Raw genomic sequence first — 18,042 nt, forward strand, 5'->3', positions numbered from 1 at the left:
ATCAATTATCCCGTTCAATCGTGCGGAGTATCCCCTGCTTTTAGCCAACTCGGCCTAATGGCCTTGTCAGCTAAGCATCAGGCGATATTCCCCGCGATTTCGCAGGATAATTGTTAAATAGTAATTACTTTAGCAGCTTACATGATCAATATCCTATTTACAGTATACAAGCAACACCCGTGATTGCAATATCGATTTTGATGTCAAGATGAATATCGATTACCGATCGTGCTGTTTATCGGATCGATTTGACAAACTGGTATCGGACCCACAAAAAATTCGCGCCAAAAAGTCCAATCACGACGCGGCTGCACCGCCACGCGACACTTTGGCCTCGTGAAGAATTTTGCACAAACAAGTCTTGTCGAAACACAATTCAGACACTTTTGACGATAATTTTCCTCTAATTCATCAAACAAGAAGAAACGGAAGGCAACTTTGCTGGTAAGATACGAGGGAGTCTAAAAAAGTGGGTTACTTGTAAAGTTCTGATAGCATAAACAATCAAATTAGGCGGGAAAATATTGCACGACCGCGGGATCACAGTGTAAAACACCTTGCGATTGAAAAAAACTCCCCTAATTTTCCGGACGTATACCACTTCGCACAATCGTATGCTGCATTTTATCATTGTACTTCCAACTTCTTCGTCTACTGTCGTCACAGGAATTACAAAAATTCGTAGTTTAAACTATAAACGGGGTTTGCAAGCTCTTCAGTGTTTATATTCATCCCGAAACAAAGTTGGTGTTTGTGCACCCGGCAGCAATGATTGACAAACATGTTTGACAAACTCTTGGCTAAAAATATACATAGTAACTATTTTTTCTGATATGTGACTATTTAAGTGTGACTATTTAAATGAAAGTAATTAATTGAGCATTACTTCCCTGTGGCGCTCCTTAAAATCCTGACGAAGATGCTCTATTTAACTAAAATTTTAAGTCTGATAAAATCCTACATTGTGAGGGTTAAGCTTAAATTGCGTCTACTAAACAGTACCGCTGGTACTGTTTGCTATGCCTTAAAAAGGTGCTTAAGGTAAACTGTCTGAGTCTACAGACGAAATATAGTTTCGTTAAGTGGTTATGTTTTACAAATTGGTTTCAGCTTTTGAGATTGTGAATGAAATCCTACTGAAATGAAACCATGAAACGTCACTTCCCTGTTGGGCCTTATTCTTGGTGTGCTGTACAACTGTACATGGTGGTTCTAATTTTCAAGACTTGTTAAAATCCTCAAATGACCACTTCACTCTAATGATAATAATAATAATAATAATAATAATAATAATAATAATAATAATAATAATAATAATAATAATAATAATAATAATAGACAAAAGCGGAAAAAAGCGCTATCCATCTGGTGCTACTATTTTTCAATCCGGGCTTTTTATGGAATGAATGTGTTAAAATTTCAAGCGATGGGAAGACAATTTTGCATTTCTCCCATACACGGCTCGGACCTGCTCCGCGCCAAATTGCCCGTAGACAAAAATGCGCTCGCTAGAAAAGCCAATCTGGAACAGAATATGCATCACGGACACAATCATCGTAGGCCCGCCGCACAGCAATATTTTATGCTCCTTTGTTTGAGGGCCTGGCAAATGGTCATGGATCATGATCTTATCAATATAACCCTCCCCTCCCTGCCAGGTTTCTTCTCCTGCGCCATGAGACACCGTGTAAAATACTTGAAAGCGGTGATCGCGTGCAGCGTAGTCATCTAACTCCTTCTTGAACATCAGATCGCACTTGTCATCAGCGTAGTACAGCATGGAAACGTTAGTGTGGTCTCCAGGATCTGCCATGATGTCACGCACAAGCTGAATACACGGGGTGGCTCCTGATCCGCTGGCCACAAGGCTCAAGTGTTTAACAGTATTACGTGTGTATTCAAATCCACCGCATGGGCCGCGGAACTCTACCACGTCACCTAAACATGACCAATGAGGAAAGAGTGTCAAAAAATAAAGCAATTTATGTGGCTTGCAAAAGAAACATTTTATTCCCACATTCTGGAAAGTCCTTAGTTGTCTTTCTCATTTTTAAATCTTATGATGCTTCTCCTAGCGACACAGAAGACTAAGGATGAGTCAGGTGCTAACTTAGACCCTCGTAAAGGGACTCGAATCAATGACCATACCACATTGCTATTACGAACCATCACCGAGCTTTCAAGTCAACTGGGACGTGCTCAGTTGGAACTTCAAAATACAACAGTGGATGACCGAAAACAAACCCGCGTAACCGGCGCCAGGCGAGGGAAAAGTTGTACGACTAAAGCGCAGATGATGGCTTTCTCCTTTGGTTTTAGTACAAATTGATGGAGAAAAAATTGCGTAATCTTTTTTTAGGACTCTCTGTCACTTTTAACAAGACCGCAGCAATAATACCTTTGGAATTTCTGGATTAGTTTTAGATTAATCAAAGATGGTAGCAAAGCAAAGCCAAAGAAAACGTGAAAAACTGTCTTTATTCAATTAAAAACCTCTTTAGCAAGCGGAATAAATCAAGGGATTATCAGTGGAAGACACTAGGTCTCCCCATACAAACCCTTTTTCCCCAATAAAAATGCGCCTAGAGTTATTTTTAGAATGCCTTTCATTGCTAGGATTAGAATATTATGACATGCCGACTGACACCTTTCTCCTTCCTTCCTAGCTCCAGCTGGTCCTTTGCCTTATCCACGCCCTTTAACTTGAGCCATTTTTATTGAAATCGGAAAATGGGGGATCTAATTTCTTTAAGGTATGGACCCTATGCAATTTAAGTATTGACATTTTAATATTCTTTTATTGCATTCAAATTAGCCTTACTAACCTCATTCTTGAGTTCAAAAATCAAAAGAACTTTTATCTTGAACGAGGCTATTAGGGCTGTTCAGGCGATTTCCTGAACATAGAATTCCAAAAAGTCTCAGTCCTAAAATTCCCCGAAAGACCGAAAAAAAAAACCCTCAATAAAACCACGCAACAACCGAACTTCGATTCAAAATCCAACTTTCTTCATTTTTTGCTCGTGCGACATGTAGACACACTGCTCCACCAATTTTCAAATTTGCAAATAAACCAATGCGCGCGCACTTTTTTAAATAAACCAATCGAAACGAAACCTGTCACCGCCCGCTCTAAAAAAGCATAAATTCAAATTTCTCAAAGTTTTCTTGGAAATCGTCATAAAGGTCACAACAAGGGCTAATTTGAATACAGACAAACTGAATATTAACATGTCAGCCATGTTTAAAAAAAAGGTTTATGATCTCTTGGAATGAAATGTTCGTGTCGTACCTGGAACCAAGGCTTGAAATCTCCTTGATAAATCACCATGACTCTCAAACTTCATAACCAGGTCAAGTCGGCCAAATGTGTTGGTGGCGCTCACTGGGGAAAAATACCTCTGGCAATATTGATCACTGTCCGCACTCATTGGAACTCTGACTTGTATATACTGGCCGGAAAGACAGCCAGTGTGCTCAGAAGCATGGGGTAACGCAAACTGAAACTCGGCTTGCATGTCTCCCATTGGTTTAACCAAAAGGAGCTTCAAGGAGACAAAACGGTCAGGGCTCAGAGCGGGTACATGCTCTACTCCATCTTTACCGGTAAAGGGACCTCGAGTCGCAGGGGGCTTGGTGTTGAATGGGTTTTCAAATTCGGTGTCCTGGTACTTATCCTTGTCACCGCCGACCAGTGGCTCATTCATTGCAACTTCACGCATCAGCCGCTGGGCAATTTCCATCTTCTCGTCGTCGTCCAGCCTCATTAATTCTGCATTCAGAGTTCGTTTGTCTGTTGACTGTGACCTGAGAAAGACAGAACAGCGAGTTAAGGACGGTGCCTACTTTTGTTACATCGAATACGTTCTACACATCTTAAGACTTGGCCGTGATTTCCTATGGGTGGTGCCTACTAGTACAGGGATATTTTTGCGTGGTTTAAAACTATGCGGAGAAAGCAGAACTTAGCAAGTGTTATTATTGGTATCCAAAAACAAAATTGGGGGTAACCATGTATTTCTCAGAGATAATAAAGCTTCAATTTGGAAAAAAAAAAACGCAATTCATTGCTTTGTATTTTACTGCTTTTTAGAATAATTGTTGCTTAATTATCTCTAAAAAAACGGCCCGCTACCCCCAATTTTCTTTCTGTATTCTAGTAGCCCATACTAAGATCTGCTTTTCCCGCATAGTCACAAACTGTGAAAAAATACTTCTGTATTAGAAGGCACCGTCCTTAAGAAAGGGTTGAAAAATGGCGTGGTATTACTGAACTCACTTTAACCTTCACCTATAATATTTATGGCTTGCTGGATAGGTTTGCCAAATGCTCCATCCTGTTATCACCGCTTTATGTACTATCGTTACTTCACTTAAAAAAGGTGATGCAGTGCAGACAAAACTCGGTTAATGAACTTAGTAAATCACATTTTTTGTTGTAGGTGTGCTGTTCTTAAAGGGCACTGTCACGAACATTTGGCTGTATTTTGGTCAAAACTACGCAAATTTTTGGAAAAGCACCTTCTTTCCAATAGAAAACTGCTTTTAGAGCACCGTGTGGAACATATTAAGTGATTTTACTAAGGAAGAATAAACTACAATAAGATTTTTTTTAGTGGTTTCTCCAAAATACACAGGAAGAACTTGAAAAACTTGGGCAATTGTTTTGTAAAATCCATTTCCATCCTAGCCATCCGCAGCCAAAGATAATTTTTACTGGTTTCTGTGCACAAGTAGAGTTCAGTATTGTGAACAAAAGTGAACCCGGCGTTATTTTAACATTTCCACCGATACAAATATATTTTCTGGCTATTCAAAGTGACACTAAAAATGGGTGAAACTTCTCCTTTAACACAAAACCATGCTTTTTGGAGTCGAACCGGACCTTTCTGCTAGTCAACTGCCCTATTAGGTGATTGATGTTACAGCTAGAGTTTGTCAAGTGCTCTCCGTAGCTGTGCTGTTCTCACCACAGATCCATGCTTTCAGAACCAAACAGTGCCGTCTTGCCAATGAATTGCCGCAAGACCTCATTACTTGGCCCCATTAGCCAACCAGCTCGCCCATCTCTCAACAAGCGTTCAATACCTGACAATAAACAGGAAAGAGGTAAGGTTGGTGTTTATCGTCAGCTCCTGTGACATGAGGCAACTACAGTGGAACCCCCATCCTAGTCCCCAATTGTCCTTGGTACGCGGTTGAATGTGAAGTCACCTGTTCTGTTGAGCTGATCGGGAAGAGGCGTATAGGAAACCTGGCAGAAAACGGAATTTATATCTCACTGGGCGCCAAGCCCTTTCTCTCGCTAGCTACGTTAGCTCGATTAGCGAGGCTGAAAACTAGGATCGTCAGTCTTACAATCAGTTTGGTGCAAAAACAAAAAGAAAATAAGAAGGCAGCACGAATTACATTGCGGAATGACGTAAAAACTGCGGATTCTCATACAATTAAAAATAACTTTGAAGTCTTTTGAAAGTTTGCGTTTATGCCACCTTGTGTTTTAACAAGGTAATTTTATAAAGAAAGTAATACTTTAGGACTCAAAAGGTAGTGTTGGTCGCATTTACAAGGCAGTAGGAATAACATGGTTTTCAGATGACAAAATGACTAAGCTTTTGTTTGGATCTCGAAAAAGTGGTGTCAATCATGATAACGAGTTCGTTGCATTATCGGGTTGGTCGCAACAACGGGACGGCGGATGTTCCTTATATTTTACGTTTTTCTGTCGTTCACACTAAAAACTCTCGTCATGGCAACCAGTTTGTTGCATTAGTTTGCTTTAAATTTTTGCGCGGAAAATTCCTGCGGCCGGCGGCTGTGGATGAAAACATTGCGCATGCTCACCATTTGACCGCGGTCAACTACGAGGAAAGGGTATTCTCCAGTTAGCATTTTTTTCACCTCCTTACCGAGATCTCGTTTGTACCCAGCTCCCCCGCAAGCCTGCATCATCTTGTCTGTTGCCTTGTTCACATTCTTGGCGCATTCAAATCGTAACTGCCAACACCAACATGGATGCAAACTAGCAATACTGCGAATAAAGGAACAGAAGTATTAAGGAGGATCCAACAAAACAGCATTTTTCAGTTCCGTATATCTTCTTGTCCTATCCTGCCATCTTGCGCAAGACAGAATCGTTTTGCTTTCAGTAACTGAAATAAAAACAGCCTCTGGAAACGAGATTCGAAACTTGGTAGAGTGTAACGTCACAAAAACGAATTTATGAGAACGTCAACTTTTCTATAAATAACTTAAAGCCCCTTGTTTTACTTCGCGCCTGACACATGACCCTTTTAATGAGTAATTTTTTCCACAGATCTTTCGAATTTTAAGCTTGTTGTAATTCCTATCAATTTAATTAATCAAGACTAGCACAAAATTAGAGAGATTTGTGTGGAGAAATAGCAATAGGAAATACCTATATCTTAGCAGTAAAACTGAAGCAACGAGCTGATTTTTAGCAAGTGGCTTTGTTTTGTGATGATCTTTGACGCGTCAACAATTTGGCAAATTCTAAGTTTATGACTTCATCACTGTAATGCTCTGTTACGTCTGACGTCAAGTTTTAAGCGACGCTCTCGCAAAGAGGCCCGGTGATGCAGTGGTCGGATTTTCGATCGGAAGCTCGGAGGGTCGTTGGTTCGAGGTCAGGTCGGTCTCTTCATTGCTGTGTTGTTTCCTTAGACAAGAAACTTTGCTCCATATTGTCTCTCTTCACCCAGGTATATGAATGGGTACTGGCAACACACTGCTGGGGGTAACCCTGTGATGGATTAGCATCATTTATAATTCAAAAGCCTAAGACAAAGGAAATCATGCACCGTGACGAGTTTGGATATCTGATGAAAAACTCCTCGCTTTTGCATCCTTAATTTGCCTTTCAAAATCAGTTTGTTTGAGACGTTATATCAAACACTCGTCACAGTGTTTCATCACAATATCAAAAACCACGAAGTTTGTCAAAAATACTCCGCTACGCGTCGTATTTCCAACTCTCTCCTCGGTGTTTCATTGATATGTCACGAATGAAACACTGTGTCTCGTGTTTGATATATTACTTGAAGACTGCTCTATTGTTACGCCTTTAATGTTTATAAACGGCGGCGTTTTCTTACCGTAAGGGTGCGTCCCAGTCCTTGTACACATTCCAATCATTGTTGTTGGTGACTTCATCCATCCGCTGAGCTATGGTGAAGGCCATTATCCGGCATGCATTGGTGCCACTCACCACCTCACCAAAATAGTCCTTCACAAAATAGGAAAAAATGGAGGAATAATAACCTTATTATCTTACGAAATAAATTCGTGCGCTTGTGTTATAGACTTTGAATAAGACAAGTGCTTCCATTTCAATTTAAAGTTATTTGCTTACTTACTTATTTGATTGATTGATTGATTGATTGCATTTTCACTGCACAAAGATTCGGCTTTGATCACCTCTGATTCGCATGAAAGGTGAAAAGTTGACCAGAAAGGCGTCGAAATATGTCAAGGATAATCAAGAGAGCTATTTTTTACCTACTCCCGTCAAAGGTACCTTTGTACAAGTCGAAGCCACATTTCAAAACACTTTTGCCCTACCTTTAAAGACAATCAAAGCCGGTAGGTTACCTTTGACCAAAATCAAAGAAGGGCTGTACTACCTTTCCACACTATGACAAAGCAAATTGGCTAATTTTCTTATTGTTTTAATGATCACTGAATCGAGAAATCAATTCATCTGCTAATTCGTATATCGGTCGGCCAGTTGACTACTTGGTTGGTTGGTTGGTTGACTCATTGATTGATTGATTGATTGATTGATTGATTGATTGATTGATTGATTGGATGGATGGATGGTTTAATGGTTGATTAGTTGATCTTTACACTTTCTACTCACTTGAATCGTCGGGTAATCAGCAATGCGCATTCCTATATCAGCATGCTCCTTAGTGGTCACGTGACGTCGAGCAATGTCGATAGCGCCCATGGCGATGCCATTCCAACATGATGATGTCATCAACGTAAATCTGGATGCCCCAACTTCGTCTATGGATACCCGACCCTCACCTGAGAATTAAAACTATCGTCAACGCTGGTTGGTTCTGAAGTTGATAATCGCTGGTGTAGAATCAATCAATGTTTTTCTTTCTCTTGTAAAATAGCATTTTCATCATTCTGTTAACCTAGGATTTGAAAAAAAATGTAGAAAATTTCTACTTACCGTACCGGCCGATGAGTTGATCTGCGGTGACAGTGCTTTCACAAATAAGCGGACCTGACTGGTTACCATGCATCCCCAGCGATGACCAATCAGCAGTATTGGCGCGAACCTCATCCTGAAACAACAAGTAATAAACATTTCTACCACTCCCTACGAATGACAAATGCAAAATTTACCATGTACTCTATTAACGGAAGGAAATTGAAATGAACAGCGCTAGCGAGAAGTACAGTTCATCAACTTCAATTACAACGATCACATGAACATATCTTACACAAACTCGCGATCAACGTCAAAACTACTTTATATTGCATAATAAATAATACCCCAGAAAGCACCATATTTCATGGTATTTTTAAAAAAAAAAAAAAGGTGACATTTTTATGATTTCAATTTCAATTTCCTGATTTGTCTTCTCCTAATTTGCATAATTTATGTCACTTTGCGCGCGTGACCTGGAAGGAAACTACGACTGCTCTCAGTCTACTAATTAGCATAATTTTAAATTTTCTTCTAATTCAAAAAAAACTTCGGCCTTGTCAGCGACAAAAACCTTCCAAAATGAGGGCGAAGTTGCAGCGTTCAGTAACTTTCGAGAAGTCACCGGAACTTAGTTACGAATTTCAATTACCCATCGTAACTTGGCAGAGCCACCTTTTTCACCATAATAAACAGCATCCCTGAAAAGGAATACTCTCACTGGCATTCAGTTGAGTGGCCACACTTTCTCCAGAGACTCCAATGTTAGGATCACTGGAGCCGAGTGAAAGATTTGGTTCTTGTTGTGAAAGGGTTAAAGTTTCGACGCCTCGAGCTCTCGGTCGGTTTTCAAGATTGACGCAAACATCTGGGAGGTCTGACTTGTATAAATTGGTGATTTTATTCAAGTTTACAAACCTTAGACAGAAGAAAGCATGACAAATTGGAAAAATCCCCGTCAAACTTTGGACTGATTGCTATTATAACATAGAAATCAGCAAATCCAGCGCCTGTAGTCCAGGATCCGTACTTGAGTAATTTAATCCTTCCATCCTCGGTCATCTTGGTACGAGAGGAGAGTGGGTACCAGAAATGTCCACCTAACGGTAAAGATGGCACAAGAAGAAAAGATAAGGCTTCCTTTGGACATGAGTTCGTTGTGTCACCTTAACTCATGGCATAAAAAGCTCAAGACGAAAACCAAATAATCTTAAAATATTCTCCGAGCAACTTAATTTTTGTCTAAAAAACCCCTAGGCCAATTCACTGAGAAGAGTTTTACTGTTGTTATAAAAAAAATACACAGATGTCCCTGTCGTCCGACTATCTCGCAACATTTCCGAAGATTGAATGAATGAATGAATGAATTCTTATATACCGCACATATCACCAAGTCTCATGGAGGTTTACATTTCTGTGGGGTGAGATCGAACGTCAGCATGTGAAGGCGCCTCTGGCAGCCGCTATCGGTCCATATTCGATCTCACCCACCCACCCACTTAACCCAAGCATGAGTGTGAAAGATAGAAGGCCAGACCACAACACCGGGAACTATGTCCCCTACTCTTGCGAACAGTGTGTGGGTTCTTTAACGTCCCACAAAGTAATCATGAACAAGGGTTGTGAGACGGGACCTACGATTTATCGTCCTTATCCGAGAAGACTAGAAAGTCTAACCGTTTGCAGATGTTATTACAAAGGCAGCACTTTCTCCTTAGTTATTTAAAGACCCTAAGTGTCCGGCCGGGGTTTGAACCCGCGACCTCCCGCACGGGAGCCCGGTGCTCTACCAACTGAGCCAACCGGTCGGCGGCGAAGACACCTGGCTAGTTTTCCGAAGGGTTTTCGGAATTTCCGAAGAAGACCGTCAGGTCCGTATTTAAAACATTTCCAGCCAAACAGCACTCACCTGTGGCAGGGTCGCTGTATGACACAGTCCCGATCAAAATTTCCTTATTAACTCGACGGAGAAGGTCCTGGATTTTTGGACTGTTGTGATGACGCATCAACAGGGCACTTAGAGCTGTATAGTGCATAACTGAAGTAAAAAAACAACAAGAAACTTTTAATTATCTCTTTCTACTGAGAACCAGAACATTAAAAAAGTAGAGAGACATACTCCCTGTTTACTGATCAACTCTGAGTGATTTGTATCTTGTAATTTTAGCAGCATCCCTCACATTATTCCTTGAAGGCTCAGTCCATTTTGTCACTGTTAATTATACTTTGTTCTTTGATTTCAGGTGAACCTAGATTTTCTCAAAGTCCGTTGTCGTGGGAGTCCTAACTTCGTCGTTCGTCCGTCACTGCTTGGGCCATAAGAAAACGACTTGAGGTAAGTCTAAGGTGAACCTTGTTCGGGGGGTTAGCCTAGGAATGTGAATCTCTTATCAACGTAGTTGTTGCTGCTATTAATTTTTCAAGTATTTTAAATAAGCTTTGAGTAAGAAACGTATGTGTCACGACTCGGTGTCGCTAAAATACCGGATAATACGTTAAGAACTGATTTGCTCCAACTGATAAATTTCCATCAGTCCGGGATTTTTTCAAAGAGAGCTAACTTTTAAAGGAGTATGGTGCTTGAAGCTTTTAAAAGAAATTTTAAGGCATTCGGGTTAATGAACTGATCTGAAAGGTCCCCTGTTTAAATAGTAAGGATTGTTATCTCATGACATGTTCCCCTACGGGTGGTGTCCAGATCTCATAGGACCACTCTTTAGCAATCAATATGCAACTGCTACAAGGCGAAGTGGGATGGACAATATTAGTATAAGGACGGTTACTAGAACGGAGCGGCGAAGCAAAACTTGCGGACTTCACAGAGACATATTTGGAAGTCTACACTACAGATCCTCTTAGTTTTTTCATTCGTGAGCGCTATACTCACTGTAAACCATAGCGGTGCTAGGGCAGCCATATCTGGCGATTGTCTCCACCACCATAGCGGCACACACGTGACTCTGACCCAGGCCACCAAACTCCTTTGGTATAATCAGTCCCAGGATTCCTTGCGAGGCTAGTGCTTCCATGTTCTTGTACGGAAACTCGTACTGCTGGTCTGAAATCACCTGAAAAAAAAGTGCCATGAAATTTATTCCAAATCTATCACTTTGACGTTTTCCCTATACCCTAATAAGGAAAAAAATCTCGCCATGAACAGACCCACAGCAATATACGAGCGCAAGCTCGTTTCCCCGAACAGCGGCTGGTAATCGTGCAGTAACTGAGGCGACGAAAAGTCGCCTCAGTAGACGTGCAGAAAAAAAAATGGCAACGGTAATACTCTGGCACACAAGCACCGCGTACTTTAAATACTTTCAAAAGAGCACTCGTGGAGGCTGTGTCTATGAAGGAGACCTCTCTTATTCCGATAGTTAGCAGGTCCGTTACCTTTGGTCAAGTTCGTGAACAACTTCTAAACACAAATTAGTATTTAAAGCTCTAGAGCTTTCAACGCGCTTTCGTGCAAGGGCAATCATTTATTTTACCAAGTGGCTTCGTTATGTAATTGTTGAGTAACCACTTCGAGTGCTAACGACCTGCTGATAGTTACGTACGCTTCGAGTTTCATCAAGAGGTGTGAAAATTGCATTAAACGCATTCGGGTTTCAGTCTTTGCATTTGATTATCTTACTGTTGTTTTTAATTCCTGAATTTTAACTTTTTGGCTTCCACAAATGTTGCCTAAGCTGTTTCTCGAAATTAACAAATGATACCACTGAAACCTCCATGGACAGTGCATTTACCAAATACTGCGGGTCAGTTTTACTAGCTAACGCTTTTGACAAAGCCAAATGAAGTTGCAGCATTGATAGAAAAAAAATTTCAAAAGGTAAAAGATGAAGATGCTTAAAATTGTTATTTCCTGTTAACATACATGCTGAGCTTTCGGTAAAGAAAACCCTGAAGTCGGCATTGCTAAGCAGCGCGTTCAGTTTAGGGAAGTCAACGATTCCATCTTTTGGGCTAAGTATTAGTCTTTCTATTTTTGGCCCTTTCTCCGTGATTTTAATACCTTTATTCTTCTTATGAATGTTGTGGAGATGAATGGAGAAGAAGAAGAATTTAATAATCCAGAAGTCAACAATGAAACTACAAAACAGGAGCGACTAGCGCCGTTTCGTCTTTCTCTTCTCTTTCTTTCTTTGTTTATCCCCGTAAACCTTCTCCTTCTTTCTAATTCGACAGGACTTGAAAGTGGACTTCGTCCGTTGGACGGTAAAATACCTGAGTGCGCTATAAGCGACATATCATTTTTTCAGTTTTCCCCCGAACAAAATTTAATTCACGTAATCATTGCAACGGTTTCAACGTGGTTCTTCTGTATTTCTATCTAAAGTTAAGTATGTTGGTTTTGTTTTTACTAAACTTTTATAAGGAAACAAGGATACATGTTGCTTACCGCGTTTGGCCTCAGAGTTGTCCTGCAAAGCTCGATCAAGTTCTTCTGAATCTCTCTCTGCTCCTCCGCCAAATACCACTGTGGATCATAATCAAAGGACAAACCCCAAAAAGGACGCTTTCCCCACGTTTTAGTTTCGGACGCCATCCTTGGATGCTCTCAAAATCTCTTGCGTCTCGGCGTTTTTGTCAAGTACTCAGTCTAGACATCTGCCAGCTCTGAACTTATTTCTCTTTTGCCATCGCTTTTATACACCTTTTAAGTAACCGTTTGACGTCATATGTTTTTAATTTATTCCTTACGGTATAATCTTGATGAAGGTAAATTGTATCGGAATGGTATTTTAATTGTGGACACTCAGCGCAGGAATTGACAAACGTTTTAATCTTCAGCGACGAAGACGTGATTCTTTTCAAGTGACATCCGATCAAAATAAAAAACAATCAGCTGAGATCGTGAATTTTTTTCTAAATGTTGCAAGGGATGGCTGCAAAATGGCCAAAATTTAACTAGCCAGTAAAAATTGAACACTGCCATTCGTGACCTCCCTTGTTAGTTTTTTATTTTCTGACGCACAAAGTTAAAAATACCCAGTATGTCATTAATGGTGTTATGAACGTCAGACATAGAGCCTGTCAAAAGATTTGGTAAAAATCGGATTTCCTTTTAAATGAAATATCAAGTCTCTTTTATATATTTTAAAAGGCTTGATATTGCATTTAAAAAGGAAATGTGACTTCAAAATGAAAATTGTTCACAGTAAATTCTTTGTTATTTCGTCAACAAAGGGCTTTTTTTGTGAACTTTTCAAGCAGTTGCGATGTGACGTAGATGTTTTGCCTTTTAATATAACCACACAAAAAGCAGTGAACTTCCTGTCCGTTTCCTCGATTGCCAGATTGGACGTTTATCCGGTCATTGAATGTTGCTATAGTTGGTTTCACAACGAGAGAAAAAAAACTGATTAATAATGGTTAACATACGCGCAGTCAGTTAACCAATAGTATCTTACAAAGCAGCCTACGAACAGGCTCCCGGGTCCGGCGGGTATAGAGCGAAGAGGTCGGTCTGGCCGCCAGACCAAGTTCGGCTCGCCCCTCTCGCTGATTTTTCTCTTCGCCCTACACCCTACTCGTGAGATTGTTCACAGGGTACAGCCGTACTTACGAAGATGTACCGAACCATTTGACTGTTACGTATGCGAGAGTCTTTTGTCTCAGGATAGTTTACCCGTGCAGAGATTGAGAATACGAAAATGAGGGATAACCGGCTTGTTTTAAGTCTGGTTGTAACTTCAACTGCTCTCTCAAAAATCATTAAAGGGGTTAGGGTGAAAAAGAGTGAATCATTTGTACCTACGGAAGTATATAACGTTGCAGTCAAAATTTAGGTTATGTAATCTTGGCATGGTAAAAAACATTACCCACGGCGCTTCGTGGTTGCGAAAAAGCCTGATGTGAATAATGACGAGAAAGTCAAATGTGTTCAGATTGAAAATTCAAGATGGCTCCGAATCCCTCCCTACCATAATTTTTAACTTTGCAAAACTTTGTATCTGAAAAAACTGATCGCAGTTTCATGATAAAAAATGGGGGTGTCCGACCCTGTTTTTGAGTAATAACCACTTGAAGCTAAAATTAGAGGTGTGTTGTAACAGGTTATAATGTTGCTTATGGTAGCTTATTATGTCAAGAAAATGACCATGACTTCCTTGTCAATAATTATCCATTTTTGATACGATTATTTCTGTATCAACTGTTAAAGAATGGTGGTATTGATCCGTCAAAGTATAAGTGCAGGTGCCAGTTACCTTGCCTTCTCAAACTCATTAATAATTCACCAAGAGAAAACAAAGATAATGACCACTGTGACTGTGGTTTGGATATGTGTTCCTAATTACCATAAGATTTTCTCAAATTTAAACTTGAGTTTCTGTGAGAATTATTGATCATTTGAGAAGCCATATTAGATCATATTAAACAATAGAAACTTCTTAGTGTTTGGATATCTGATGAAACACACCTTCTCGTGTTCGATATATTACTTCACACATGTTCACAGTGTTTGATCAATGGTCAAACACTAGTGATTCGGACCATTGCTGTATCAAGGCCCATTCTCGTGACGAAATTCATTCCCTTTATTGGACAAAAATCTCATGAATGATCAATGATTTTGAGAATGACCCTGAAACTTTTCGAGTTAGCCAGAGATTACATCGCCTATTCTTCCTTGGGAATGTCGAAGATCTGCCGAAGATCGATGAAAACGCACGAAAGAACCACAAGAATGTGCCGACAAGCGCTCCGAAAGTCAATAGCAAAAACTCGGGGTTTTCATAGGTAAAAAAAAAAAAAAAAAACCGGCACATGAACAATAAAGTCAATTTTCAGGAAAAGCCACCAAGTCGGTGATCTTTGTTTTGATATTAACAATGTTAGAAATGTTAAAAGTCAAGCGGCGGACGCTTTTTGCACCCTCAGACTAGCCGAACCAGCCAAATGTAAACAAATCCGATCGAAACTGTGGTTTTGCAGAATTCTCTTACTCAAGGTGTAAATTGGTGAAATTTTTATTTCAAAGGGAAAGTGGTTTTCATTTTGAGGTGAAGAGACTATAACGAGGAAGAAGCATAAATTTGTACTACATTATATATTATATATACTACATAAAAGTTGGACCGGAACTAGCGGTGCCAAATCTGCCAAGTCTAGCTCGAAATGGGCATTTGTCATTTTCTGAGCCTTTTTGGAAAAAAATATATACCCGGAGTTATGAAAACGGGTCCGCTCAGGTCATGCATTTTTGACGGTGCGGTTACATATATAATATACATTATTATATTACATCTCACACAGTCAATTTAAAACAAAACATAAGGTGCATGCACAACATCGTGAAGTTTTTAATTATTTAACTGTCAAAAGTAAATTTTCAGCTTGATTGTGCTTATTTTTTTTTTAAAGAAAATGACAGTACTTTAAAAAAAAACATTGGTCAACAGTGTCTGTTGAATAATCATGTTAGAAGGTGAATATTGCAAGCAAATATGGAGTTATAATACGTACTAGTAAACAATCACAGAAAGTTTCAGAAGATTTTTACAACAAATCGGTAATTAGGAAGACTGAAGCCAGGAAGTTTGTTCAAAATTGCTGAATTTCAAACTATTGACCTAGCCGTTCGGTATTGTACAATTTCGATACGAAATAAACTTCATAAAAATTAAAGTATGGTTTTCATTTGAGTGTCGAGAGGTAGTTCGCGTCTGTTTAGGATTTGCTCCACTGTGCTCTGTAATTGTGGATAAAGTTCGTTTCACTTCCTCAACCAATGGGAAGCCAAACCTGCTTGCACGCCTTTTCCCGCGCTTGGCACCCATTGCATGAATTTGCTTCGAATTCTGATTGGTCCATCGCACTGTTTACGTCTGTTGTAATTGGCCAAAGCAGTTACTTTGGTTTGGTTTTAGGACACTCAATTGAAAGCCAATCTAATAGAACGTGCGCATTGATTAGATCCGTATGTATGAGTCTAAGAAAACGACGGAGGCCAATTTGTGCTTATATAAGCAAGTTAGTATAAGTGGACATGGCAATTCTTTAGTATACCATTGCTAGGGTGCACAAACTCTCGAATTCCGACATACCTCTAACACGCGTCATTTTGTTGATGTACTTTTCTTTGGTATTTCGTGCAAAATCTCTCTTTCTTATTTTTTTTTTTCATATTTTTCTTAACCTCAAAGTATAAATCGTTTACAATATGGTGGAATTCATCTCCTTGTTCATCTTTGAAACTACATTGTCTGTATGATGAGATGTCGATCGTCGACACAGTTTTTATGCTGAAAAGTAACCGTTTGACTTATAATGTCTCACGACCAAACAATTTTTCCTACATAATATAACATTTGCCTTGTGACCAGTTTAACAGTCTTCTTGATCCTGAGTTGGGTGTAGCTGGTAGCGTGCTCTTTAAACTGTCACCAACATCTTGTGAACCAGTGATCTTATCTATAGGATCGTAGTAGTTGACAGCATGACCGAGTGCAGGTGATGATTTTCTTAATTTGGGCGCAATCGCAAAACGTTTGTTCCATTCAAAATATGCGAGCCCATAATTGTTCTTCAACCTCACCGCTTTTTAATCAAGAAGTTCCACTATAAAAGGGCAATCCCTTCCTTTTCAAACCTTGGTGGGTGTGAAATGCAAATTTTGACAGTGTTCAGCCGTGGCACGTTGTTGACTCAAGCGTTCTTTGAAAAAATATGCCTCAAAATTTCATAATATCACCACAGCAATACTAGTTTTTAATTCGGTTAACAGGGTTTATTCCGAAACTTAAGCCAATTTTATCAGTAAGGAATGTTGAAAACGACGCACATTGCTTTTCATTTGTTTGCGCCCTGATGGTTGATGGACAACTGAAGGTGTGAATGGCTAGGCCAGGCCCATTTTATATCGGAATTTCCTGTTTAAACAAGACCAGGAGGAATCCAGGCTCTGGTAACTATTGCCCCATTCACACCAAGGCTTAATCACGTTTAAAAGCTGTTTAGTTAAACACAGTTTAAAATTGTTTCCTTCATGAAACTGGTTTTGGATTTTTGTCGACTACAGGTTTAGCACAAGTGAAAGCATAAGTTGAAGTTTACTTGAATCTTATGTCAAAGCCAATGGTTCCGCTTTCTGTTACCAATTTTCATTTTTGTTAAACCTGGTTTAATTAAACATGTTTTGTTGGTGTGAATTGGGTCTAAAGCCCCATTCACACCAACAAAACAAGTTTAATTAAACCAGGTTTAACAAAATAAAAATTGGTAATAGAAAGGTCAACTATTGCCTTTGACATAGGATTCAAGTAAACTTTAACTTATGCTTTCATTTGTGCTAAATCTGTAGTCGACAAAAATCCGAAAGCAGCTTTTATGAAGGAAACAATTTTAAACTGTGTTTAACTAAACAGCTTTTAAACGTGTTTAAGCCTTGGTGTAAATGGGGCATAAGACTAAAGATAAACCAAGTTACCATTTATCTTATCCAAAAATACTTTCGAGGCCAATTATAGTTACGTTTTCAAATAATTGAAGCCAAACCTCGAACAAAAATCCACATTTGTAGGCCATAAAAATAAATTCTGAGTTGAAGGTATCAGTCTTAATTCCGGGCAATTTAAAATATCGTTAAACAAGGGATCCCAATGCACATTAAATAACCTCTCAGCATGGTTAAAGTGTACCAAGAGCACTGAAATATTATATGTGCGGAGTACGATGAACAGTCAGATTACGTTTTTTGTTTTCTATTTACACAGTGAACATTTATATGTAATCCCGACCACTCTTAAGCACCATAAAATACGTTGTTCATGTACATGTATAAGCGAAATAGTTGTGACCATTTTGTAATTTAAGTTCTTACAAATTAAAAAAATAGGCAACTCTTCAAGTCTTTT

At 39.5% G+C, this 18,042-nt stretch overlaps 2 protein-coding genes across 2 annotated transcripts in view; both read right to left on the reverse strand.

Annotated features, from left to right (window-relative positions):
• Window positions 1–384: 384 nt before the first annotated feature.
• On the reverse strand, window positions 385–13,899 carry LOC146462702 (uncharacterized). The gene is made up of 11 exons (XM_085085368.1): window positions 12,585–13,899; window positions 11,070–11,250; window positions 10,092–10,220; window positions 9,101–9,282; window positions 8,204–8,318; window positions 7,880–8,049; window positions 7,116–7,246; window positions 5,910–6,031; window positions 4,971–5,088; window positions 3,293–3,807; window positions 385–1,938 (listed from the first exon to the last, which is right to left on the reverse strand). Exons 1-11 carry the CDS (start codon window positions 12,729–12,731, stop codon window positions 1,412–1,414), a joined length of 2,337 nt encoding a protein of 778 aa, XP_084941494.1. The 5' UTR covers window positions 12,732–13,899; the 3' UTR covers window positions 385–1,411.
• Window positions 13,900–17,402: 3,503 nt separating this feature from the next.
• Window positions 17,403–18,042, reverse strand: part of LOC146462703 (uncharacterized) — a 100,316-nt gene continuing 99,676 nt past the window's right edge. Inside the window, exon 24 of the mRNA XM_085085383.1 lies at window positions 17,403–18,042. This exon is cut by the window's right edge and continues 1,245 nt beyond it. The gene's annotated coding sequence lies outside the window, so the exon portion shown is untranslated.

This window comes from Pavona decussata, unplaced genomic scaffold (assembly GCF_977016875.1).
Source record: "Pavona decussata unplaced genomic scaffold, jaPavDecu1.1 SCAFFOLD_186, whole genome shotgun sequence".
NCBI classification, from domain to species: Eukaryota; Metazoa; Cnidaria; class Anthozoa; order Scleractinia; family Agariciidae; genus Pavona; species Pavona decussata.

Coding starts and splice junctions, on each gene's coding strand:
- LOC146462702 (XM_085085368.1), bottom strand. CDS start 12,731: ATGGCGTCCGAAACTAAAACGTGGGGAAAGCGTCCTTTTTGGGGTTTG. Junction 6,032..7,115: donor GACTGGGACGCACCCTTACG/GTAAGAAAACGC, acceptor CTTTATTCGCAG/TATTGCTAGTTTGCATCCAT. Junction 1,939..3,292: donor ATTTCAAGCCTTGGTTCCAG/GTACGACACGAA, acceptor GGTCATGTTTAG/GTGACGTGGTAGAGTTCCGC.